The 27,505-nt window shown below is 37.3% G+C and overlaps 1 protein-coding gene across 4 annotated transcripts in view; it reads right to left on the bottom strand.

The window, feature by feature from the left end:
- Positions 1 to 1,837: 1,837 nt before the first annotated feature.
- Positions 1,838 to 27,505, bottom strand: part of LOC145660533 (arylalkylamine N-acetyltransferase 1-like) — a 292,899-nt gene continuing 267,231 nt past the window's right edge. For all 4 annotated transcript variants that reach the window (XM_081725718.1, XM_081725717.1, XM_081725719.1 and 1 more), the window contains exon 2: positions 1,838 to 3,238. In XM_081725718.1, coding sequence (XP_081581844.1) covers positions 2,423 to 3,106 — 684 coding nt within the window. In that variant the 5' untranslated portion in view covers positions 3,107 to 3,238 and the 3' untranslated portion in view covers positions 1,838 to 2,422. The remainder of the gene's footprint in view (positions 3,239 to 27,505) is intronic.

The following is a 27,505-nucleotide window of genomic DNA, read 5'->3' as shown; positions in this document are numbered from 1 at the left end:
GTTGCATAACGTACTCCGGTTGGAAAAATGTCATGCTAATTTGGAAACAATGAAGACATCTAACCTGAACTGGATATGACTCACAAGGCTGTGAGCCAAGATATTGGCTGTGTAAACACACTTTCTTAATAGTAGAATCCACTACAGAGAAAAGAAAGCGGTACTTCAACAAGAAAGTATTAAGCCAAACAAAACCGAAATTTTTCTTTTTTTTTCAAAACATTAGACTTTTCTTATCGAAAAAATAGAACATCCATCCGAAAAAGGCCGGACTTTTTGCACCTCTATGAAGAACACTTGTTCCCGCTGAGGGCTGGCTGTCTCGGGGTAAGCGACGTGGTTATTTAAGTTTTGTGACGAAGTAATTTCGTTCCTCATTAAATTCTAAATTTGTACAGTATTAACCACAATTTAAACGACTTCACATGCTTTCATGTTTCTTCCTTATTTGGCAGACATCTTTAACAACTTGAATACTCTTAACCCGTGCTTTCAAGGTACAACTGTCATTGCGTTTTCTGTACAAGGCAAAATACAGACAACAATCAAAATTAAATTTGTGGAACAACCGTTTGGAGAAAGGAACACGATTCCTTTTCGCACGGTACATTATTGCAGTAAACAATACGTTGCTAATGGTGTTGCTAAAGAATGATTGAACATTTGAGGTCATTAGTGTCTTAACTACGTCTGTATTTTCAGATTTGTCCTGAAAAAATGTTTGGATGAATATTTCCTTTCTAGACTTGGAATATGAATTCCCTTGTGTCGCAGTCCAAGGCTGTTCATCTAAAAATTACCAAAAGGACTGTAAGACATCTGCTGCCATTTGTCACTACGTATCTGTGCGAGACATTTTCTTCTCGTACACATGTAAAACCTAAGTTCGTCAACCTTTTTAGGTTTGAGGGCTGCTTTTCATTTCAGAAAGCGTTCAGTAGCAAGCTAAAGGGAATCATGAAACAAATGACAGTTATAGATACACAGTTCGACACAGACCATCGTGGGTTAAACATTACAATTCGAAATAATTGGGAATCACGTACAAGCTTATTTTTCGAGAATCATTTTTATGCTAACCGTACTAATATATAAATGCAATTCAAAAGATTATGTCACTTATAATTATCACCACTTTTCTAAAAGTGAGATCTAATTGGAGCTGTAATTTTTCTTGCATTAAGTTACAAACTTCCAAGTAAACAATGTCGTATTGAGTTGTTTTTCAGTATTTTTTAAAAAAGGTCTCAAATTGGAGGGACCGCTCCCTGCAAAAATTAACTTTTAAATGGCAGACTTCCATTTTATTATTATTATTATTATTATTATTATTATTATTATTATTATTATTATTATTATTATTATTATTATTATTATTATTATTTATTTATTTATTTATTTATTTATTTATTTATTTACACCCACGACAACAAATAAGAAAATAGGCCTAATTGGGAAAATTTGGTAAGTAGTAAATGGTAAGTAGCAAACTAATGAACACTTTTCACCTGCCCGTGAACAAGCCTTGAAACCTTGAATTGAGGGTGAGGGCAGAAAATTCTCCAGCATCCCACACTAGACTAATTTTGATATTGCCTAAGCAATAGTTTTCATAGCCCTCACTTTCTTTTAAGTGACTACGAGTTATTCAAAAAAAAAAAAAAAAAAAAATTCCAATATGGAATTCACAAATACAACAGTATTTATTATATGTAGCTATCAAATTTCAGTTTATTTTTCTGCATTACATAGGCCTGGATCTATCTACTCTTGTAGTCAGTTCAAAGTGTACTATGGAGATATGCATCTGTAAAGGTTACAATCACTTTAAAAGTACTTTATTTTTTATATTTATTTATTGTTCAACAGTGCAATTGACAAAATAAATAATGATTAAACGAAGGACACATAATTGTTTTTATTTGCACTTAGTATAATTGATTTTATATGGGAACACAAATGTTGGTCTTACTGTGTACTATTGTTTACTCACAAAAACATTTATATCAATAACTAAACATTTATAAACTAATGTGTGTAATGTCCTTTGACTTGCCACTATACACAATACAAACAGCTTTCCTATTGTAATAGGATCTAAATCAAATAAGAGAATATACATCAAACTTATATAGATCCACAGTATTAGAATAAATCTTGGATGTAATCTAGGTGCAATTTAAATAAAACATAATACCATAGTGTTCTAGATTTACGACGAAAATAAAGCCCACTATGTTTGTATAAAAATCAGGTACAAATTATTTTCACTTCTTGAAAATTATTTTAAATATACACGAGTTCCGAAAGATTTCTATTTAATTGCCTGATGCTAAAAAAAAAAATATTTTTTAATATTATAGAAAAATATTTCTTCAGAATTAAAAGAGACGCAGGTAATAATACTGCTCATCGATAGCATTTAAAGGTTATTTCTTGAAATAGGTAATTTGGCCGCCACAACCGTAAGACAAGGATTATTTCCAGTGTTATGGAATACCACTTTCCCGTCAACTTTATATTTATTGTATTGTACCTCGTGTATTGGTTTTAGTCCGGCTTTGAGACAGGCTTTATAGGAAGCAATTCCTGTACAGTCAGCCTTGGCTCCTTGAAATCGCTTTTCAGTGGCCAAATCTAAACTTTTCGAAACGAGCGTTTTAGCAATCCCACGTCCCGTGTACGATGGATCAATAGAAACAAGACCGATTTCAACCAACTCCTCGACACCTAATCGTTTAAATATATCGAGTTCGAGATGAATAGTTGTTAACAGTGTAACAACCTGTCGCATCATTGGATCCTCAATGGAGTCCATTTGTTTTGCTGATTCCTCGAGATATTGGCGCGTAAAGGCACGATTAAGACAAGCACCGATGACTTTGTTGGTCGTAGCATCGGTAGCCATCATACAAAGCCCACTTTCTAACTGCGAACGAGCATAGTCACGGAAATCTTTTTCTCTTTGTCCTGTGGTGCAGGGAGGGAAACTCCAAGACAATACTTCATCCCTTAAGAAAACTGGTGTTACGTGATTGAGAACGTCCTCAAAGCGATCTTTGGAAACCTGTTGAATTTCCACTCCACTGACGTTTGGTTGTGGCATGTTGGAATAACCTTTTGTGTCAACGGTGCTTGGAGATAGCTGAGATTCGAAGATCACCAGGTTCTTCCAGAAGTTGACGTTATTTCTCTTAATTGGCAACTTATCAGCGCAGACTCTTCTTAAAGTTGAAAACTGAAAAGATACAAAGGCGATCAAATGTTAATAATAACAGTCGCTTTAATCATCAATTTCATTTTTTAATCATTAGCATATAAGTGAAACAAGTGTACGTATACAAGTAGCAGTCAAAAAGTTCCCGGAATGTTATTCTAGCTTTGATATTTGTGATGCAACCACAATGAATTCTGTATAATACAGTCCTTATGTTGCCTAATTATGAATTTGGCAAGTACTAAAACGTCGTAACAGGCAATGTACGAATAACGTAGTTGAACGAAGGAATGTGTGTGGTAATCAGTTGGTGCAATTTCACAGATCGAGCAACGCGAAAACATCAAGTTCATCTGCTAATTGGAGGAAATCTGCTACAGAGACTTTCTCCATGGAGAAACGCGGGCAAAAAGCAGGAGGGCCACCGTCAACGGTGGCAGGCCGTCAGTATGAAGTCGGCATCTCCTCGCGGCGGATCATACACGACTAGGTCCATCTATTTGCCGGCTCGGATCAGAGGCGGCAGGTAGCCGTGACTCCGACGCTTGCCCGACCCTGTTCTGACCCTTTGCCGACTCTATGTCGGCAAAGACGTGACGTCGCGGCAGGGCTGGGTACAGATCCGACTCGCTGCCGAAGAGAATGAGCTCTTTGTGCCGCGGTCGTTTTCGCAACGACTTAGCCGCTAGGCCGGCTATTTCCTCATGTGCAAGACATAGTCGGATCGACCGCTAACCGCGGCGGTTTGCCGCCAAAAATTTGGCGGCCCGACGCAGCGATATCGTCACGAAATTGCACAAATGCCGCAATTTAACCTCCATGGTGGTAATAAAGCGGCATCTGCCGTTTCCTGAACCGCTAGTGCCGCCATTAATTCCCCAACTTGACCACTTCGTAATCGCCAGGATTGTCCTCCACTGCCGCTCTTAATCCTCTACTCTCAATGTTAGCTACAACGTATTGGTATTTCAGCTCTGAAACCTCTATACCAATACATGGTTGAAATACAAAATAACTACCAATTCAGCGTGGTACTTCTATGTTAACATAACACCATTTTTTTAATGCTAGCGAGGAAGCCAACAACCGCTTAGACAGGTATGCTCTCTTTTAGAAATGGGATATTAAAGCTAACACCAAATATTTTTTTTACAGTCTACCCGTTTAAAGGGTTGCGCCCTTTCTTCGGAGAAGTGGTGCATTGATATTGTGGAGGCTATAACAATTATGGTTGGTCTAAGGGTTTTCTCTTTATTCATTAGTTTAAAGACATGAACATATATACATTAGAAATAAACTTAAACTGGTGATATACATAAATAAAATAATAATAGAAAATATGCAGGGAGGCGATGAGTAATATGAAATAAGAAAATAACAAAATTAGTGCAGTGCATTAGGTTCAGTGCGTGAATATAACAACAAATATGAAAAACATTAGAAGGAATAACAATTCATAGCAAAAACATAGCAGGAATAATATAACTCATAGGAATAATATTGAAATTATGATGAAATGAGGATGAATTGTGCTGGACGCCACAACACGAGGTTCTGTTAGTGAACAGATGCGGTTATCTTCTGTTCCTGGGGCTATTCAGGAACTGATGCAGACAGGAGAGGCCCATGTTAGTAGGTATTTACTGTGCATATGATGGATATATGGAAGATGACAGATGACGTGGAAGATATATAGCAAATACTTCTGGGTCGCAGTCGGCAGGATCTATTTGCAAGTGGTACAATGTAAGATAGTGCTGTAGCGGAGAATCGACGTATCGTGGCGGTGCATCATTGTCTCGGTCATAGCGTATTACGTCCTGAAGCATGGGGTGTTGTAAGTCAAAACGTTGCGTAATATAACGGATGCGAAGCTGTTCTAGATGGGTAAGCAATGGTGGAAAATCTATGAGGTCATAGAAGAGCCTAGTTGGACTTGGTAATTTAATTCGATAGGCCAATCTGAAAGCATGTCGCTCCATTATAGATAATTTTGTTTATGTCGGGGGCAGCGGCCCAAGCTGTATGGCCGTAAGTTAAAGTAGTCCTCATAAAAGCTTTGTAAGTATGGAGGACAGTAGGTGGTCGTAAACCCCAGCTGGTTCCAACTAAGCGTTTAAGGAGATTTAGTCTGTTCTTGGCTTGAGTAATAATTTTCTGAAGATGCGGTGTCCAAGTGAGCTTTGTGTCAAATATCACCCCAAGGTAGGTAAGAGAAGATGAAAGAGGAACTGGCGTGTTGTCCACATGAATGTTTAATAGATTTGGATTGCGAAGCACTCTGAATCGTCTACCAGGTGGTAGAAATACAATAGATTGTGTTTTCGCAGAGTTAATACTGAGTCTCCATACGTCACACCAGTGGACAAATGTGTCGATGGCTGGCTGCATTAGTCTGTTGATACGTTGGATAGTACGAGCCGTTGTTAGAAATGCTGTGTCGTCAGCGAATTGATAGACTTGGACATGAGAAGTGACTCTGAGATCAGGAAGGTAAAGTAAGTACAGCAATGGAGACAAAGAAGAACCTTGAGGTACGCCAGAGTGTAAGAAAATTGGGTGTGATAGAGCGTTGTTGATAGAGATGTATGCAATACGTCCGGTTAAGAAGGCATGGATTAAGCGTATATAAGATATGGGTAGCAGATAATTATGTAATTTGTATATCAAGCCAGGATGCCAGACTTTATCAAATGCCTTTTCCAAATCAAATGTAACTAAACAAGAAGGAAATCCCTTATTGTATTGGTTATAAATGGCAGTGGTAAGTCGCAATAATTGATCTAGTGTGCTGAAACGCGGTCGGAAACCAGCTTGATGGATTGGCAGAAGATTGTATGTAAGGAGGTGTTCGTGAAGCCGTCGAACGAGTATACGTTCGAATACTTTGCAAAGACAGCTTGTTAAATGGATTGGGTGATACGACTGGACATCAGATGGTGGTTTCTTTGGCTTAGGAAATAAAAGAACTTTGGAGTATTTCCAATCGAGCGGAAAGAAGCCAGTTCGAAGAATGAACGTATAAATATGACTGAGAATCAGAATGAAAGAAGGCGATGGATGTTTGATGAGAGTATATGTAATGGAGTCGAATCCAGGCGCCGTATTGCGTTTAGTTGCTAAAATAGTTCTGATGTCATCTGGGTCTATAGCCTGAGTTAGTGGATTATTAGGCTCCAGAACATGCTGGTCAGATGGTTGTAAATGAGCAGATGTCGGATCAGCGTGACGGTTGATCGAAGATTGAAGGCGTTGCGGTGTGTGCCATCCAGAAAGCGGAGTGAAGATATCTTGAAAAAATGCAGCAAAAAGATTCGCCTTTTCGATGTCAGTATTAAGAGCATGATTGTTGTGAATAAGAGGATAGGACGTGCGAGACGTTTTGCCAGTGAGTTGATGGAATTTACGCCAGTATTTGCTGGGATGAGTTTCCTTGCTAAGGGTGTTACACGTGTGAATCCACTGTCTTTTCTTATAGGCTATAATATAGTTGCGTGTTATTCGGAGATAATGACGATGTAAACGAAGTACCTTCAAGTTGCCGCTTGTTCGATATTCTCGATAAGCTCGACGTGAAGCAGAAATTAATGTAAGATACCTTGGCGGCAAGTTAGGTTTGTTCGGATGGACATGAGTAGATGGAATGGAATGATCCGCTGCACCTTTAACTGCGTCAGTAAGTGCCGTGATGACATGATCAAGACTATGTTGCGAGGTAGGTACAGTGAGTGCGGTAATGGTATCATCGATGGTAGATCGATATTGATCCCAATTAGCCCTATGATAGAGATAAATCTTTCTAGCTGGTAAGGGAGTTGTTGACTTTGCTGTACATTGTAGTTCCAGCTTAATAGGAACATGATCACTGCCGATTGAGTCCAGTACAGTAATGTTGATAAGAGGAGATAAAGAAGACGAGGTTATTACTACGTCAGGAGTCGTGTTACTAGCTGGTCTCGTAGGCTGTGGCAAATTGTGAAATTCCCCAGTAGTGGAAGTATGTATAAAATCAAGGAAGAGCTGCTTGTCGCGTTGTGTTCGACTATGGAAATTTAAGTCAGCCATGATAATATAATGCCTAGATTGTGTATCAATGAAACGAAAGAAATCGTAATTGATAATCTTTCCGGGGCGAACATAGATTGTAGCAAATGTGGTTGTGCGATCGCGAAAGTAGATAGTTGCTATATTGTATTCGGGCAGATTGAAATCGTGAGGTATTGCAGCAGTGGTATACGACTGCTAATGCCGAGAGCTGTACCCCCATATAGTCGTGGTCCGGATGGAGCATCATAGCGTAGTATATTAAATTTTGGTATGTAACACTGTAGGTAAGGAGCCAGGTAAGTTTCGTTGAACGCAAAAGCTGAGATATGTTCTTCCTGTAATAACTGCGTAAACAGCACTTGATGTGTCAACAGAGAACGAATGTTCATAAATAATAAATTGTAAGCCATAATGAAATAACAGAAAATATAGCAAATGAAAGCTGCCATATTAAACATAGACTTCGACAAGTTGGATTTGAAAATGAACTGTTGGTCCAGAATAGGTGGCATTGAGTTGAAGATTAAATACTATTTTAGCTGCATGAATGATTTGGTTGAGAATGTGAGTGCGAAGAAACGGGTGGATGTTCTGTAAACTAATAGTAAGAAAGCGGAGCAGATCTTCAACCATAACAGGATGGAGTAAAGAATTAGCAGGTGGAGTTGGACGATCAGCAGACCTTATGGGTGCAACAAGTTCTGGTTTGGATGGCTCAGGTGGTGGCTTAGCCTTACATCTGTAGCTATAAGTCGGATGTTTCTCAGGACATGTACTGCACTGTGGCGGTGCTTTTTGATTGGGGCAATCCTTGGTAGGATGCTGCAATGAACAATAGCCACATTTAATATAGTTAGTACATTCGGATGTGGGATGTGCATTATAGAGTTGGCATCTCTCGCATCGTAACGGTAGAGGAGGTGGTGTACGAGAGGGTTCGACCTTATAACGTCGTCTATAAATGTAAGCTCCTTTAGACAACAATTGGTCGATCAACTGTGGCTGATCTGTGAGTACCCGCACAAGGTATGTTGCACCGTTATTGTTTTTTATTCTGATGCATCGTTTTACGGGGAATCCTTCCTGATGTAATTCCTCACATATTTCCTCATCGGTGAGGTCTGGTTCCACTCCTCGTATAACGACTGATAGCATTGGTGATCGTCGAGGAGGAGGAGGAGTTTTGCGTGAGCTGGGAGTTAGTGCTGTTAATTTAGCCTTTGGACCAAAGATTTCAAAAGTGGCCTTGTTACGCACATGCGATACAAAATTGGAGTTCGTTGATTTTAAGATTATGCCTCTGCGAGTTTTGACGATTTCGCGTATTTCTGGACGAGGCACATATTTAACTAACTGTTGAAAAACTGCGCGAACAGTGTCATACTTCTGATCATATTCGGTTAAGAGAAAATTATATATAGGCTCTGGGTGGCGCTGTATGTAGGTGTTTTCGACTGAACTTGATGCCCAATCCATGTTATGGATGTTACTCTGATCAACTATAGGTGTTACACGTTGTTTCTTAGGATCCATAGATTGTTCACCATCTGAGAGAGACCGAGAGCGAATGCGTTGTCCTCTTGTAATAGACTCAGCGTAACTAAGTGAAACAGAGGTGTTGAGTCCTGATTTTGGTGTTCCCGTAACAATACGAGGCTGAGTTTTTTGACGACCGTTTGGGCCTATATTAAGTGGAGTTTGTTGACCGAGATGCGATGGTTCGGTAGCGTTGCTGAGATCCGTCATGATGAGAAACAAGCCTAGGGCCGAAGCCCAAATGAAGATGGAACGAAAAGAAAGATGATTAATGATGATGTTCAAAAAGCAAGCTTGTCTTCCGAAAGTGAGAACTTTCGTCAATCCCCTAAGTGCGTAAGTGCTTTGCTCACAAGTACGTTTTGCAATACTTGGTCCTCGCTGGCACAGTAACTAACACAAGAGAGGCTAGGCTTCTTGGTTAAAGTATGCCACCAAAGTTTTTTTAGTGAAGTGCTAGCCATAGGCTAGCTCCCTTTTAGAGGGCTACACCCTCTCTTAGGTGGGAGAAGTGAAAGGATTATGGTAAAGAGTAAGGTATGGATGGGCTAAGAGTAGTTTATTAATTTATTTATTTGTTTATTACTAGAACTAGGACATTATGATCTTTTCGATCATAATCATACTTGAATGGTAGGTGTAGTTTTAATAACATAAGAGCTGTAACATAATAACAAGTATAATTGAACACAACATAAATGTAAATATGGTAATTATAGAATATATATAAGTGAGAAAACAAAGCAAAACATGAGAACAATAGAAGTGCGAAAGTTAAGATAAGATAGATTATATAAATAGATGAAAAGAAAACATTACATATATATGATTGTTATTAATAGGAAAATAAATAAGGAAATAATCAGTGTATTATAAGCAAAGAACATTAATGATCATAACGAAGGATTAGGTATAGCATGCACGATAGTATGATATAGTAATGGGCGCGAATGATGTGGCGAGGTGCATACACAGGACAACACGTGGGTGATATTAGTTTGACAAATGAGCTTATCTTCAGCCTAGGGGCGGCTCTAGGCAATGATGAAAACGAATGAGGCCCATGTTAGTAAATAATGATAATCACTGTGTTGGAAATGATGGGTGAATGAGAGGAAGATGTTCATGAATGACGTAATCGGTGATGATAAGTAAAGCGGGATCTAGTGGTGGTAGAGTATAATGATATAATGTGAAGAGAAGCGAAAGTGGAGGATGATAGTAACGATGAGGTGTTGGATGAAGTGCTCAGTAACGCATTGTATCCTGAAGTAAAGGATGAGAGTTTGGAAGCGCTTGGTGATATATGTGAGCCGCAGTTTTTCAATGTAGTACTGTAAGATTGGAAAGGTAAGTAGATTATACAGATCTTGTGTGGGACTAGGTAGCTTAACACGGAATGCTGTACGGAAAGCATGGCGTTCTAGGATGAAAAACTTATTGTAGAATTTTGTCGGGGCAGCTAACCAAGCAGTAAATCCGCATGTGAGGACTGGTCGTAAGAATACTTTGTACGTATTTAGTATTGTATGTGGTTTAAGGCCCCAAGTGGTACCAGTCAAGCGTTTCAATAGATTAAGTCTATTATAGGCTTTAGTAGTAACAGTTTTTAGATGTTGCAACCAGGTAAGATGACGGTCGTATGTAATTCCAAGATATGTAACAGTATTACTGAGTTGAATAGGCACCCCATCAACGTGTAGAGAGAGTTTACGTGGATTTCTACGGAATTTGGAAGTTCGTCTGGGTGGTAAGAAAACTATCGCTTGAGTTCTAGCTGCGTTTATAGTAAGCCTCCATGAAGTACACCAGGTGTAGAAGTGATCGATAGCAGTCTGTAAGAAAGTGCTGATCTGCTGAATAGTTGTTCCAAGTGCTAGCAGGGCTGTGTCGTCCGCGTACTGGAAGAGATGGACTTTATCTGGTAATCGGGGCATATCAGCTACGTATAGAAGATATAATAAAGGGGATAAAGCCGACCCTTGCGGTACTCCAGAGAAGAGAAAGATAGGATGTGATAAACTGTCTCGTACTGGGATATAGGTGATACGATTGGTAATGAAGTTGTATATGAGGCGAAAATATGAGATAGGGAGCTGGAATTTGAGAATTTTGTATATAAGCCCAAGATGCCAGACCTTATCGAATGCTTTCTCCAAGTCAAATAACACTAAGCAGGAAGGTTGAGCTGAATTATAATGTTGTGCAATGAGCGTTGTGAGTCGGAGTAGCTGATCATTGATAGAGAAGCCTGGTCGAAAGCCGGCTTGTGTGACGGGAAGTAAGTTATGATCGGCGATGAATAGATGTAATTTTTTAACCAGAATACGCTCTAAGATCTTACTGAAGGTGGAAGTAAGTTGGATAGGTCTATAGGATGTAATATTCTGCGGAGGTTTGTGTGGTTTAGGAAACATAAGCGTCTTAGATGTTTTCCAAGCTAAAGGAAAAAAAGCCAGTGCGCAGTATGAATGTGTAAACATTCGCAAGAAGAAGGAGTAGCGAGAGAGGGCATTCTTTGATATGGCGATATGTTACGTTATCGAGAACAGGTGCAGTTTTGTTTATTATTAAGAACTTGAGTGATTTCGTTAACAGTGATGGGAGCAGAAACAGCAGCATTAGTAGGTAAGATATGAGTAATATTTGGTTGAAGTTGCGGCGATGAGGTATTAAGCCTGTCTGCAGCATGAGGTGCGTTGTCAGATGACGGTGTGAAAATTTCTTTTAAGTAATTTTCAAATGCATTCGCTTTATCACGATCGGTAGAAATAGGTGTGTCGCCTAATATAATAGGGTAGGGCGTAGTAGTGAATTTCCCACACAATGCGTTAAAGCGAGTCCAGAATTTTGTAGGATGAGATGTTTCGGAAAGATTGTTACATGTCTTCACCCAGGAGCGAAGTTTATATGCTTTGACGTAGTTGTGAACTGTACGTTGAAGTTGTTTGTGATGTCGGAGTGCTTCTGGATTGCGAGTGCGAAGATATTCTCGAAAGAACTGGCGTGAACGTGTGATCATAGTGATGTATTGAGGCGGAAGCTTGGGTTGATAGGGAACGGATTGTGTGGTTGGAATGTATAAGTTGCTGGCTTCCTGGATTGCAGAGGTAATGGTGTCTACAGTCTGATATAAATCGTCGCCTGTGGTGGGGTCGGTTAGATCTCTGGTGAGGTCTGAAATATGTGTGCGATATTGATCCCATTTAGCTCTATCATAACGCAAGCTAACTCGCAATGGTAATGAAGAACTAGTTGCAGCTAAATATGGTTTATAGACTAGCTTGATGGGTGCATGATCGCTGCCCAGTAGATCAAGGATTTCGACATTGCAGTGTGAGACAAGGTTTGCTGAGGCGATGACTATGTCAGGCTTGGTGTTTGAGATGGGGCGTGTAGCTCGCGGAAGATCAAGAATAATTCCAGTAGTGTCAGTCGTTATAAAGTTAACAAAATTGGCCCTGTCGACATCGCTGCGGCTACGCATATTGAAGTCAGCCATAATAATATATCTATTGAAAGTGTTGGAGATATATTGTACGAACTGCTCAGGTAATGGATGGTTTGGTCTGATATATATATAGTTGCCAGTGTGATTATGATATTTTTGAAATAAACAGTGGCTATGAGGTATTCGGGAACAGCTGTTGCAGTATAGTGATGCTGGCGAAAAGGGATGTGGGGAGAAATCCCTATGGCCACTCCCCCATTGGCTCGAAGTGTAGGTAGAGGATTTTCAGAATGAAGCATGGTATATCGTGGTAAACGACAAGAGCGAGAGCTGGTAAGAAATGTTTCATTAACCAGGAAGACTGTTACATGCTCCTCGAGAAGAAGCTGTTCAAATAAAATTTTGTTCTTTGGTAGTGACCGGATGTTGAGAAAGAGAAAAGTTAAAGCCATGATATTAATCGATAGTAATAGCATGTGATTTATGGAAATGGACAGTATTGCCTGAATATGTTGCAGTAAAATTGACATGGAAAGTTGCCTTTGCTGCTATAATGATTTGTTGTAGAATATGAGGCCTAATGAAAGGATGGATATTTTGCAGAGCTAGTGTTAGAAACGTTAGTAGCTGGTCCAATGAAACAGGAGCATCAATTGGATGTGGAGTGGTTTGAACTGGCGTCGGTGGTCGCAAAGGAACGACGAGTTCAGGATGGTTCTGAATAGGGTCCGGCTTTGCCTTACACTTATAACTATAGGCCGGATGCTGCCCATTACAAGTGGCGCATTTTGGTGGCAATTGCAAGTTGTTACAAGTCCGGGTGTTGTGCGGACCAGCACAGTAGCCACATTTACTTGTGTTTTTACAGTCTGATGTCTGATGAGCATTGTAAACCTGGCATCTCTCACAGCGGATAGGCATAGGAACTGGTGTTCGTGATGGCTCTACTCGGTGTTTATGATTATAAATGTAGGCTCCTGATGCCAATAGCTCATCGATGGTGTCTTGGTGGTTTGTAAGAACACGAACCATATAGGTAGGGCCTTGGTCGTTTCGAATTCGTAGTATTTTTGTAATAGTATGGCCTTCGAGCTTGAGCTCCTCTTGGACCTCTTCATCTGTATAAGAAGGGTCAACCCCCCGAATCACAACAGACAACAAAGGGGATCGTTTCGGTGGTGGAGGCTGCTTACGTGTAGAAGAGTTCAGTGATTGAATCTTCGCATTGGGACCAAACGTGTCAATAGGCACTTTGTTTTTTATTGTAGCGAGCAGAGTTGTGTCCGGAGTTTTTAAGATGATACCATTTCTCGTATGGACGATTTCTGATATAGCTGCCCGAGGGAGGTACTTGCGGAGTTGTATGGCGACAAACTTCGCATTACTGAATTTTACATCGAAATTAGTTAGTAACATTGAGTGAACGGAAGGTGAAGTAGACCCGTCAGAATGATGCGAAGATGTAGCTATGTCCATTGGAACTTGGCTTACATCTGGATTTGAAGAGAGATGTTGTTTCTTTATAGGCGGAGATTGTTGAAGCCGTTCGGCATAACTGTGTGTCTGTTCTGATGCATGTGGTGATCTGCTGCGAACAGGGCCAGAAGAAAGAACTGAAGTGGAAGAGGCAACTGAGGCTTGAGAACCTCGCTGCTGCTGAGATTTACTAAGAGTGGGGGTGACGTGGCTTGCATCCCTGCGGGTCCTGACCTTCGTGTTGTTCGCGGTTGGTCCAGCTAAAACTTGCGGTAATCTGTATGCTTGCCTTTCATCGGTTTGCCTGATCCTAGCCGTGGGTCCGCCATCGAAAAATCCGCCCTGGGCTGATGCCCAAATGAAAGAATATGTTACGCTTGTAGATGTGTAGTGAATGATGTGATGATACAAGGCGTAATGATGGTAATGATAGGTGCACCCTCCAGCACTGAAAAGCGCTGTCAATCCCAGTGAGAGCATATGCGTGCTGGTCTCGATTGTGCGTGTTCTACACAATGTCCTCGAAGGCACGTTAACACTTCCCAGCTAGGCTAGGTTTTATACAAAAGACAGCTTATGACGTTTGGTATGTCTAGCTGATGAGAGAGTATCCCAATGTCCACCAAAGACATCACCTTCCAAGCATATCAAAAGTAACTCAGGGGCGCCCACAGAGGGGGGCTATGACGCAAAGTGCGTCATTGAAATATTGGGGGGAGGGTTAAAATCTATATAAATATGTTTGAGGGGGTGTAAAAATTAATCGAAAAGAAGATTTTTTTCATGGAAGATCACCTACGGATAGACAATTGGGGGGGGTGCGTCATGGACTTAAGGGGGGGTGAGCACCACTGAGTAACTTGTAATTATCAGTGAGAATTTTACTTTTGAAGTTTATTGTCTGCAATAAGCAAAGCTTTAGGCAGTATATTTGACATTTTTAAAGTAACAAATAACGCAACAATCTGCTATAATCAGTTACGAAAATAGCTTTGTAAATCTACGAAATGTCTGACAATAGTTACACGAGTACAGTGCTGCCACCTGTTGGTCATATTCTAGCTCAGTGGACGTTACCGAGTTCTCACAGTCATTCAGTGGTCATTCGTCGAAAAGTCTCTATAACACCGCCAGGCGGAAAAACGAGAACTACCATCTAACTGTACGACGATGGCAGCCGATTCACTTCCGCTTCGGTGGATTTTCGCTTCGAACCGTCAATTTTCCGCGACTTCGGCGGCTATCCGCCAAAAGGCGACAGCGGACCGATGATAGTTGAGCGGTACCTTGCACATGGGGTTCTCTACCATAAACCACCCTTCGAAACGCCATACTGCCTACTGCTACATCGCCGTTTTGTTAATCGTAAATCAACCGTTGGAATGTGGTCTTTCCGACCCGAAATCCACCTGCGGCCGGTCGACTTTTCGCCGTCTTTCCAACTGCTATGCCGCAGCCTGGCCGGCTGTTTTCCACTCATTATTTGTTCCCAGCAAAGTGTGAGTCAAAAGTCAGAGCCCATAGGCCAACTCGGTTATTGTTGCAGATATGAAAACAAGGTAAGATATGTAAGGATACTGTCTACATTTCAATACATTTGTGTCAATAGAATCCGTTTGTTGGGGATGATGTAAATTACTTTCTATACTGATTCTTAGCAGTACACTGTCAGACCACCTCTAGGTCCACTCCTTTCTTTGCGCCAACAGCCCACTTCCGACACAACGCCTTTGACTGACTATAAATTCACACATGCTATTAATAAAATTGCCTCAATACAGCAGGTGATTTTTCCTCATAGTTTCAAATTTCACATCATTTTCAGAGATTATACAGTCATTTCTATTTTTTGTCGTAGGGGATGGCCCGCTTCCAACTGCCGACGTTTTACCGCTGACAGCGGCATTTGGTCATGCGTTGCGCCTTTTCCGCCTCTACTTCAGAAAATCTATGTGATCATTGGACAGGCTACAATTCATATTTTAAAGCAATAATCAAGATTCAACTTCCGTTTCTTTTCTTTTAGTCAACAAGTTTTCATTTTCGCGTCTTGCTTTAGCCGGTGCCCGGCATGGCTACTTTTGTAGCATATTTTCCCTGCAGTTGCGGGTGGCCCTTTCGCTGCGGAGGCGGACATCGGCGGCAATTCCCCATGGGGTTGATAGCCTTGAAAACAGTTTAGCTCCATCGGATGTTTGGCTCTTCCCAAACCTAAAAATAGACCTTTTCCGTTTAGACCAACACGACGCCTGAACTTCGGAAGATACCAAAAGAGGTCCACTAATCACAGGAGGGTGGAACAAGTGTGTGTGTGTGTGTGTGTGTTCCGCTTGTGCCAACTTTGAAGGCAATTTAGTAAATGAGTACTTACATTGTGGTAATAAAGAGCTACAAGAAAATTCCCGGACCTTTTTGACAGCCCCTTGTACATATATTGCAAAGAGATTAACAAAGTGATACACGTAAGAGTAAATCCTTATGCATAGTTTTTGAGAAAACTGAAGAAAAATTCTTTTTGCAAATGTAAAATGGTGGTTTATACTCTCATAACGTTTTCCACCATGACATTAACAGGAAGCCAGTAAAGAGTAAAATTAGTAAAACACAGCCCAAAATTTATCGTTAACTCTTAAATATTAATTTTTATTTAATTATAATAGTGTCCAAAGATGAAGTATTTATCAATTATGGAGCACATGAAGCTGAACAAAATGACATGCTTCAGAATGAATTTTCACACAATTTCAGGGTAGTTTTTCTAGAAAATACAGAAAAATATTCTTATGGAACTAAATGGTATGTCGATCATCATTCATAATAACAATTAAAATTTCTATTCTACTGGAACGTTAGTTTATTTATTTAGATACTGTATATGTAAAAAAAGATTTTATCTACTCTTATTTGTCTTGTCCTAACAATGACAAACATGCTACTTGTATTTTCCTAACAATGATAAATATCATACTTGTCTTTTCCTAACATTGACAAACAAGCTACTTGTTTTCTCCTAACAATGACAAACATGCTACTTGTCTTCTCCTAACGATGACAAACATGCTACTTGTTTTCTCCTATCAATGACAAATATGCTACTTGTCTTCTCCTGACAATGACAAACAAGCTATTTGTCTTCTCGTAACGATGACAAACAAACTAATTGTCTTCTCCTTACAGTGACAAACATGCTACTTGTCTTCTAACAATGACAAACAAGCTACTTTCTTCTCCTAACCATGACAAACATGCTATTTGTCTTCTCCTAACGATGACAAACAAACTACTTGTCTTCTCCTAACAATGACAAACATGCTACTTGTCTTCTAACAATGACAAACAAACTACTTGTCTTCTCCTAACAATGATAAACATCTTACTTGTCTTCTAACAATGACAAACATCATACTTGTCTTCTCCTACCAATGATAAATATCATACTTGTCTTCTCCTAACGATGACAAACATGCTACTTGTCTTCTCCTGACAATGACAAACAAGCTATTTGTCTTCTCCTAACGATGACAAACAAACTACTTGTCTTCTCCTTACAGTGACAAACGTGCTACTTGTCTTCTAACAATGACAAACAAGCTACTTTCTTCTCCTAACAATGACAAACATGCTATTTGTCTTCTCCTAACGATGACAAACAAGCTATTTGTCTTCTCCTAACGATGACAAACAAACTACTTGTCTTCTCCTTACAGTGACAAACATGCTACTTGTCTTCTAACAATGACAAACAAGCTACTTTCTTCTCCTAACAATGACAAACATGCTATTTGTTTTCTCCCAACGATGACACACAAACTACTTGTCTTCTTCTAACAGTGACAAACATGCTACTTGTCTTCTAACAATGACAAACAAGCTACTTCTCTTCTCCTAACAATGATAAACATCTTACTTGTCTTCTAACAATGACAAACATCCTACTTGTCTTCTCCTACCAATGATAAATATCATACTTGTCTTCTCCTAATGATGACAAACATGCTACTTGTCTTCTCCTATCAATGACAAACATGCTACTTGTCTTCTAACAATGACAAACAAGCTATTTGTCTTCTCCTAACGATGACAAACAAACTACTTGTCTTCTCCTTACAGTGACAAACATGCTACTTGTCTTCTAACAGTAACAAAGAAGCTACTTTCTTCTCCTAACAATGACAAACATGCTATTTGTCTTCTCCTAACGATGACAAACAAACTACTTGTCTTCTTCTAACAGTGACAAACATGCTACTTGTCTTCTAACAATAACGAACAAGCTACTTCTCTTCTCCTAACAATGACAAACATGCTACTTGCCTTCTCCTATCAATGACAAACATCCTACTTGTCTTCTCCTAACAATGACAAACAAGCTATTTGTCTTCTCCTAACGATGACAAACAAACTACTTGTCTTCTCCTTACAGTGACAAACATGCTACTTGTCTTCTAACAATGACAAACAAGCTACTTTCTTCTCCTAACAATGACAAACATGCTAGTTGTCTTCTCCTAACGATGGCAAACAAACTACTTGTCTTCTCCTAACAATGACAAACATGCTACTTGTCTTCTAACAATGACAAACAAACTACTTGTCTTCTCCTAACAATGATAAACATCTTACTTATCTTCTAACAATGACAAACATCCTACTTGTCTTCTCCTACCAATGATAAATATCATACTTGTCTTCTCCTAATGATGACAAACATGCTACTTGTCTTCTCCTATCAATGACAAACATGCTACTTGTCTTCTAACAATGACAAACAAGCTATTTGTCTTCTCCTAACGATGACAAACAAACTACTTGTCTTCTCCTTACAGTGACAAACATGCTACTTGTCTTCTAACAGTGACAAAGAAGCTACTTTCTTCTCCTAACAATGACAAACATGCTATTTGTCTTCTCCTAACGATGACAAACAAACTACTTGTCTTCTTCTAACAGTGACAAACATGCTACTTGTCTTCTAACAATAACGAACAAGCTACTTCTCTTCTCCTAACAATGACAAACATGCTACTTGCCTTCTCCTATCAATGACAAACATCCTACTTGTCTTCTCCTAACAATGACAAACAAGCTATTTGTCTTCTCCTAACGATGACAAACAAACTACTTGTCTTCTCCTTACAGTGACAAACATGCTACTTGTCTTCTAACAATGACAAACAAGCTACTTTCTTCTCCTAACAATGACAAACATGCTACTTGTCTTCTCCTAACGATGACAAACAAACTACTTGTCTTCTCCTTACAGTGACAAACATGCTACTTGCCTTCTAACAATGACAAACAAGCTACTTTCTTCTCCTAACAATGACAAACATGCTACTTGTCTTCTCCTAACGATGACAAACAAACTACTTGTCTTCTCCTAACAATGACAAACATGCTACTTGTCTTCTAACAATGACAAACAAACTACTTGTCTTCTCCTAACAATGATAAACATCTTACTTATCTTCTAACAATGACAAACATCCTACTTGTCTTCTCCTACCAATGATAAATATCATACTTGTCTTCTCCTAACGATGACAAACATGCTACTTGTCTTCTCCTAACGATGATAAAAAAAATACTTGTCTTCTCCTTACAGTGACAAACATGCTACTTGTCTTCTAACAGTGACAAACAAGCTACTTTCTTCTCCTAACAATGACAAACATGCTATTTGTCTTCTCCTAACGATGACAAACAAACTACTTGTCTTCTTCTAACAGTGACAAACATGCTACTTGTCTTCTAACAATGACAAAAAAGCTACTTCTCTTCTCCTAACAATGACAAACATGCTACTTGTCTTCTCCTATCAATGACAAACATCCTACTGGTCTTCTCCTAACAATGACAAACAAGCTATTTGTCTTCTCCTAACGATGACAAACAAACTACTTGAATTCTCCTAACAGTGACAAACATGCTACTTGTCTTCTAACAATGACAAACAAGCTACTTATCTTCTCCTAACAATGACAAACATGCTATTTGTCTTCTCCTAACGATGACAAGCAAACTACTTGTCTTCTCCTAACAATGACAAACATGCTATTTGTCTTCTCCTAACGATGACATACAAACTATTTGTCTTCTCCTAACAGTGACAAACATACTACTTGTTTTCTAACAATGACAAACAAGCTATTTGTCTTCTCCTAACGATGACAAACAAACTACTTGAATTCTCCTAACAGTGACAAACATGCTACTTGTCTTCTAACAATGACAAACAAGCTACTTATCTTCTCCTAACAATGACAAACATGCTATTTGTCTTCTCCTAACGATGACAAGCAAACTACTTGTCTTCTCCTAACAATGACAAACATGCTATTTGTCTTCTCCTAACGATGACATACAAACTATTTGTCTTCTCCTAACAGTGACAAACATACTACTTGTTTTCTAACAATGACAAACAAGCTACTTCTCTTCTCCTAACAATGACAAACATGCTACTTGTCTTCTCCTATCAATGACAAACATCCCAGTTGTCTTCTTCTAACAGTGACCAACAAGCTATTTGTCTGCTCCTAACGATGACAAACAAACTACTTGTCTTCTCCTAAAAGTGACAAACATGCTACTTGTCTTGTAACAATGAGAAACAAGCTACTTCTCTTCTCCTAACAATGACAAACATGCTACTTGTCTTCTCCTAACGATGACAAACATGGTACTTGTCTTCTCCTAACGATGACGAACATGCTACTTGCAACTGGATATTGCAACAGGGAATTATTTTATTTTGTATTTTCCATCTGCATTGCGAAACATCCCTGCATTAGAACGAAGATATGTCACGTTCTCAGACGTTAATAGTAATTAAATCACATTTAACACGGTGAGATATCTTCATTCCACTGTACCATTTTAAGTAAGAAGTTACTATTGAAACAAATTGCTGTTTTTTTGCGTCGCATCAAGCTTACTGAGGCTAAAGATTACCTGGTGTAGAAGTGTATCATTTGGTCATTTATAAGAAACGAGGAAAAAGGGGTGAAAAGAATTTTCAAAGCCTCATAAGTTAATATAAGAAATAGTGAAATACTTATTAATGGATAATCCTTACATTCTACTTTATTCTTACAATTATTTATTCACTGTTCAAAGTATCCAGCAATCATTCAGCCGGTTCGCCCGAACCGTTTGATAAAATTTCCCATATTAAGTTATTTCCGGAACCGGTTGTTAAAATTGGCTCTGCACCTCTAGATACTATGATTACGAAAACGATAATACTAATGTCTAGTACTACTTCTGAGAATCTTATATATATGTCTTTTGCTTCCCAGCTTTCAAAACGATAATTAAATAACGCTACAGTTCAGACATGAAACTTCAATTTTCTACGACGTCTTATGAATGATGATTTAATACTTTGAATGTGCTGATGCAATTCATTTCTGTAATATCTATTTAGTTTGCTGTCAGAAATACTTAATATTTATTTTGCCACATGAACACAATTTTCCGAAAGAAAAAAAAAATGTTTTGCTAGACAGGCAATTTTTCAATTTTAATATACATTGGAGACATTACAACATAGAAAATGTTAATCTTGAAAAAAAAGATCGATTTTCATTATTTTCCATAAGGTTATTTTATTTTCTCAACTTTTTAAATATTATCAAATTGGTTGAGTTGACTAAACTATTAACCCTTTAGATAAGGCTAATAGTATGCCGATTTCAAAGTTTTCAGCTCAAGTTTTTTTTCAAAAGTTATTAGCGTTTTTGACCGTTTGTGTGCCGCTGTTATGTCAAATGACCACAAAAAAAGAGATATTGTATTTGAGTTAGTAGAACATTTTAAATCTAATAGGGAAATGGCATGGCTTCGGAAGAGAAATTTCTTGTTACGAAATTGTAACAATGTGTTAGCGTTGTTATTAGTGTCACTGCAATAAATAATAATACTATTAAATTTAGTATACTAATCAAAGAACCAGTTGTTAATTAATTGAAATGCGTCACCGTGTGTGTCATCTTTAGGATAAGGCAAACAATTTAAGACACAAATAAATAATCTATTTCAGCAGAATAAAGCATTGAAGTAGTATTGGTAACGAAGAGTCTATAATAACACTAGTAAACAAGTTCTTTTTTTACTACATAGCTGAAAATAGGAATCAAGTCAATTTTAGCTGCTATTGACGAATACAAACATAAAAAATGTTACGCCGCCCTTCATTTTATAGTAAATAACTGAAGTCCATTTCCTACTGGGATATTTCTTAATCAATAGCAGGTAGTTTTAAATAATCGTTTGTCTCTGCTATCAAATTTATCGCATTTATAATGAATTTAACCTTATTTTATTCGTCTTAATTCTTTAAAAATGCTGTCAACTAACTTTGAAGTAAGACGGCTAATTTAGCTGAAATTAAGCGAGATTTATGGAATTCACCAACGGAAGTTATAATAATAATAATAATAATAATAATAATAATAATAATAATAATAATAATAATAATTATTATTATTATTATTATTATAATTATTATTATTATTATTATTATTATTATTATTATTATTATTATTATTATTATCATTAGCATTATTATTGTGTTGACACCCCCAAAGTTACAAGCAAGAAGTACCCAGAGATTTTTAAATTTTCTTCTAAAATATTCTTTTCTATCAGTAATAACTATGGAAAGTTTCGTAAACATAGAATGAATTGTTCAGAAGAATATCTATCTATCTATCTATCTATCTATCTATCTATCTATCTATCTATCTATCTATCTATCTATCTATCTATCTATCTATCTATCTCTATATATATATATATAGGGCCGGATTTAGGGGTAAAGGTACACGTGCACCCCCTTTCGTTGTAAATATACAGTATCTAAAATGAGAAGCTGACAGTGAAAATAGCAACACTTTCCGAAACTAGGGGGAAAAGGACATTTTTGTCCTGCATTCCACTTGCGACCCTATGCATCAGTGTTGTCAGGGGCAAAGAATATTGTCACATGTCACTTTGAAGAGTCAGTATGATTGGTTATTTTGGTAGTTACTGCTGCACCCCCTCAGAAAATCCTAGATCCGGTCCTATACATATAAAGGAAGAAAAACTTTTTCGTTTCGAAATATTAGCTATATCCCAGTTGGAGACACTACTTTCTGATCATACGAAAATATGACGAAGGTAAAGCGGTATCTTCAAGACGTTAACGTCGTAGACAAACTCACTGAAAGCATTTACATATTGCCTTTCCTTCTTTATAAGACATCTTGAAATACACGATATTAGTAAATGCATCTACCTCTACCTCAAGAGGCTATTTCGACAAAAGGTATGTAGTAAGTTCTTTCTTCTCTATCTTATGGCAAGTGATCGTGTAGACACGTACGTAAGAAAAATATGTTCAGTTGATATACCGCTACTCAAACTGCACATAACATGATAAGGAGTAAACGACATTAGCGATTGTTATCGCTTTGTTGTTTTATGAACCTGGCCAATGAAAATTGCCTAAGAGTGTTTTATTGTGAAAACTTTGTATTTTAAGATCTTGTTTTCCTTTCAGAAGTAATTTCAAGTGCCAAGATTTGTTTACTCTGCAATGAAGACTGGTATTTCGGTCTAGCAGAAACTGGAGAACATTTAAAAAGGAGAAAAGAACTAATATCAAGCACTCTAATGTTCCGTTCGGTATAAAACTAATACTGCATGGAAATGAATCTTTAGTCTCATGTCAAAAGTAGAAGAATTCTCTCCAGCAGAACACATAAATTCATAACTAGGAACATCTACATCCTTTGACCCGAACTATAGCACAGAATTATATATATGGAAAACTATAATAAGGGTTAAATTTACCATAAAATATAGTTGAAACAACTATATATACAGGTAAAATCAACTTACCGAATACCTTATATGTGTAAATTCAACCATTTCATTCAATCCTAATGTAGTTTAAAAATATGGTTGAATTTACTATATGGTAAAAACAACCTATATACGGTAAAAACGATAATATTGAGTTGAAAGTTGCCTTACGCAATCAACCATGTATGGATTGAATTTACTATCTTTATATTAAAAACATTTATATTGTAGTTGAAAAATAGTCCAAATGCCAAAATCGAGTACCTTATTTTTATTTAAAAAAAATGCAACATAAACTTTATTTAACAGTGTTATATTGATATATATATATATATATATATATATATATATATATATATATATATATATATATATATATATATTCTTAAATAATTATCAAATATATAACGTACATAGTTTTTATACTGCAAAAGTTTTTTTTTTTTTAAAAAATACTCCAGTTATTCAATTTCGGCTTTTAAAGATTACAAACGAAAATAGGAAAACAAGATCTACACAATATTGTTTCTATACCGGACAATTTAGTAAGAGATATTCACTTCACTAAGCATCAAGTGAAGGTCTTTGGTAGAAAGTATACGATTCCTTTCCGCACTGACTTACAAAAACGTTTTAAAAGTGTCCAATCCCTAAAACAAAATTATAATTTAGAATCTATGAATAAACTAAAACTTCAGTTAAAAGTTCAACTTTTTTGGAGCTAAAGACACTATTTTATGTAGGAGATTTCGCGGTGCAAGTCTATCTATCTATGTAGGCCTATATAGGTATTATTATTAAGACTATTAAAATTTGAGCGAGGGAAGTTTAAAAACGCTGTTTTCCCATTTCGAATGTATTGTTACAATATACATAAAGAAAGAATACATTTTTGTAAATAATGAGCTTTGATAAACGTTAAACTAACATAAAACCAAAAATGATCGTTTATGGGTGTCATTTTGTGAACTGAAAATATATTAGGTTCTAATAGAATGACTGAAGGTGGCAATACAATATTTTCCGAATGGAGAATAGGATGTAAGGGAAAGTCTATACCAAAACAAGCATGAGTTTGTACCTGTTTTGGTTTATGCTACTTCTTTCTTGTTTGGTACTTTGAAATCTTTAAGTTTTACGTCCCACGGTTACGCCGATTAGGCTAAAGGAGACGGTGATTATGAGAAATGAATGAAATGGTGGAATGAAGAAAGTGGGAGGAAACGGGAGAACCTAATAACGGGAGAACCCCGAGAAAACCCACGAGCACGGTGTTTGTCCACCACAAAGTCCACACGGCGCGAGCTGGGATCGAACCAGGGACCCCAAGCACCGGAGGTGAACGCTCTACCACTGAGACACCGCGCCCCCTGTTTATTACTTTGAATTTAGACAACCTATATATAAACACTCAATGAAAGATTAATAACCTTCACGAACTTAAAAGGTAGTTAGTTAGTTGATAAGTTGGATTGCATAACTTACTTTCGTTGACCACCAATGAAATGCCAATTCGAAAATCAATAAAGATGCCTTGATTGAACATGGGATTTAGAGGTAGTGAATGTTGGTACTTTTTTTTTTTTTTTTTTATTGTAGGATTCATCACAGGAAAACGAGGCAATACTTGGGTAATCATCATCAGAGAAAGGTCAACCTTATGAGTAAGACAATGATAAAAAGTCAAAAAAGAATCCCTTTCTTCTCAAACAACCGGCTTTTATATGAAAAAAGCCTCCATCCCTTGAAGGCTTGATATATATCCTACGACATTCTCTCACCAGAAAATCATGTTATTTGCATCAATTTGTGGTACCTAACCATAACACAAAACATTTTTATTCCATGACAAACGATTTTCCGACAAAAAATATATCAATATAATTATTATAAATGTGACTAATATTCCATTTCGAGCATTTTCCACGTACAATATATAAAACACATTAAGTATTAATCTGTATATCCAAATAATAAGAAGGTTATTTCCCTTATGATTAAAAATGATACAGGATGGAATACTGATAATTAAGCTGAAGTATAAAAATAAGTAGTAATTAGGATTAAGGACATCAAGTATACAACAACTGAGTTACTTTATCAGCTGTCATTCATGTACTGGGAATATCAAAAATCCGGGGGGAAAGACCAATCTTATGAATATAAAGATATGAAAAAATGAAAGGAGAAATGTTGTTAGAAATAGATGATTTTCGGCCCAAAACGGTTTCATTTTTACAATCGCATCAGCCATTCGAGTTGTACACTGGTGAACCGCACTATATTAAATGAAAAAGCAACGTTACCACTTTAGCAGGTTGTTATTTGTCCCTCTATTCATATCAACAATCTAACACTGGGTTTAATCTGCTCTAGGCTCATTCAGACAACAATGTAGACGTTCACCGCGTCATCATTGCGTGCCCTTACGTTCCGTTCGAATAGTCTGCTTAACTGGAAATGTTACTTTATCACTTACTCACCACTTTTTAAATGGTAACATAGACTTTTTTTTTAAGCAGTGTGGATCACAAACGACTGGTGTACTTAGAAAAATGTTACCATTTAAATTGGAAACCACGTATTTGCAACAAATCTCCTCCCTTTTTCATGTTTCGTATCTGTACTTATAACAGAGTTGGTCTATGACCCCGAATTTTGATACACCCGGTATACAAAAATCACATCCACGATTCTAGGCGAAATGCGAATTCGCAGTTAATCTAATTCTAATTCCTCCTAACAATCTTACAAAGGAGAAAACATCCCTACATAGGACTAATGGCCTCCCAAAAGTAACTAGGTGATTTTAAAACATCATAACTTTTGAAATAATTAATATTTTTCACTTTTGTTTCAAATTTGAAAACTAGGAACTTTCGGTTAAGATTTGAAGAGATTGAAGACATGGAGAGATTCAACATTAATCAAAGAGTCCCAGTTGCGGAACTTTATTCTGAGCACCAACAATCAATTACGTTTTAATATAACAAACGAGCCTTCAAAGATGACTATATGCAATCTGATTAGATGTTTTTGAAAACAAGGGTCTGTAAATGACTTGTTTCGAACAGGGAGATTATATTCTTCAAATCACATCAGATTATGAACAAGAATTTGTGAGGCTGAAAATGGCAGTGAGAATTTTTAATAAATAATCAAAACTCCTTAGATTGTGGTATCTTTCTGTGTTGATCCTTTGTGTAGAATAAATTTCTTTTGGTTATTGTTTTTTTTTTTTTTTTTAAATCACCTAGTTAGCTCTAGTACACCTTTTAGATGATTTGACACAATTTCAAGCCAGTATTTTTTTTTTTTTTTTTTAATTTTAACAAGTCTGTTCTTCTTTCACAAGTTTGTAATGTAACAGTGTGTTCTTGACAAAGAATCATTGCGGTACGTGTTGCAAAAGGATTTTTTTTTTTAACAGATATTTATGCTTTTACACATATTCATTTTGAGGCACGATTTAGTCTTTCGTTTTGGCAAATAACACTCTGTTACAAACGTTCTATTTCTGCGACGAAATTCATTAATTCTAAAGGAATTTACAGTGATAAATTCAAATTTGAAATAGTAATTTTGCTGTAAGGTATAATTTTCCAGTAATTTGAATAAATGGATAATATAGCAAATATAGTGAATTTGTGTAAATATTTGACAACGTTACTTGTGAACTTCTGACGTTTTCAGATTTTACTATTCAGATAGTATAGGATATTAAATTGAAATTCACAGTGAGTAAGCAATCGATGCTTTCTACAAACATTAGATTGTTTTATTATGATTCTTCGTAGTTTACAGTATTCACTCCAAAGTATTTACAGTGAGTGTAAATGTATATTCGTAGTTTTGTATGAATTCTCTTTTCCGTGTTTATATAGATATTCACTATGTAAGTAAGTACCGTCAGGATAATAGTTTTA

This window comes from Thermobia domestica, chromosome 9 (assembly GCF_964235325.1).
Source record: "Thermobia domestica chromosome 9, izTheDome1.hap1.1, whole genome shotgun sequence".
Classification (NCBI taxonomy): Eukaryota; Metazoa; Arthropoda; class Insecta; order Zygentoma; family Lepismatidae; genus Thermobia; species Thermobia domestica.
Note: the sequence above shows the minus strand (reverse complement) of the source record. Positions and strands in the feature narration are given on the sequence as shown.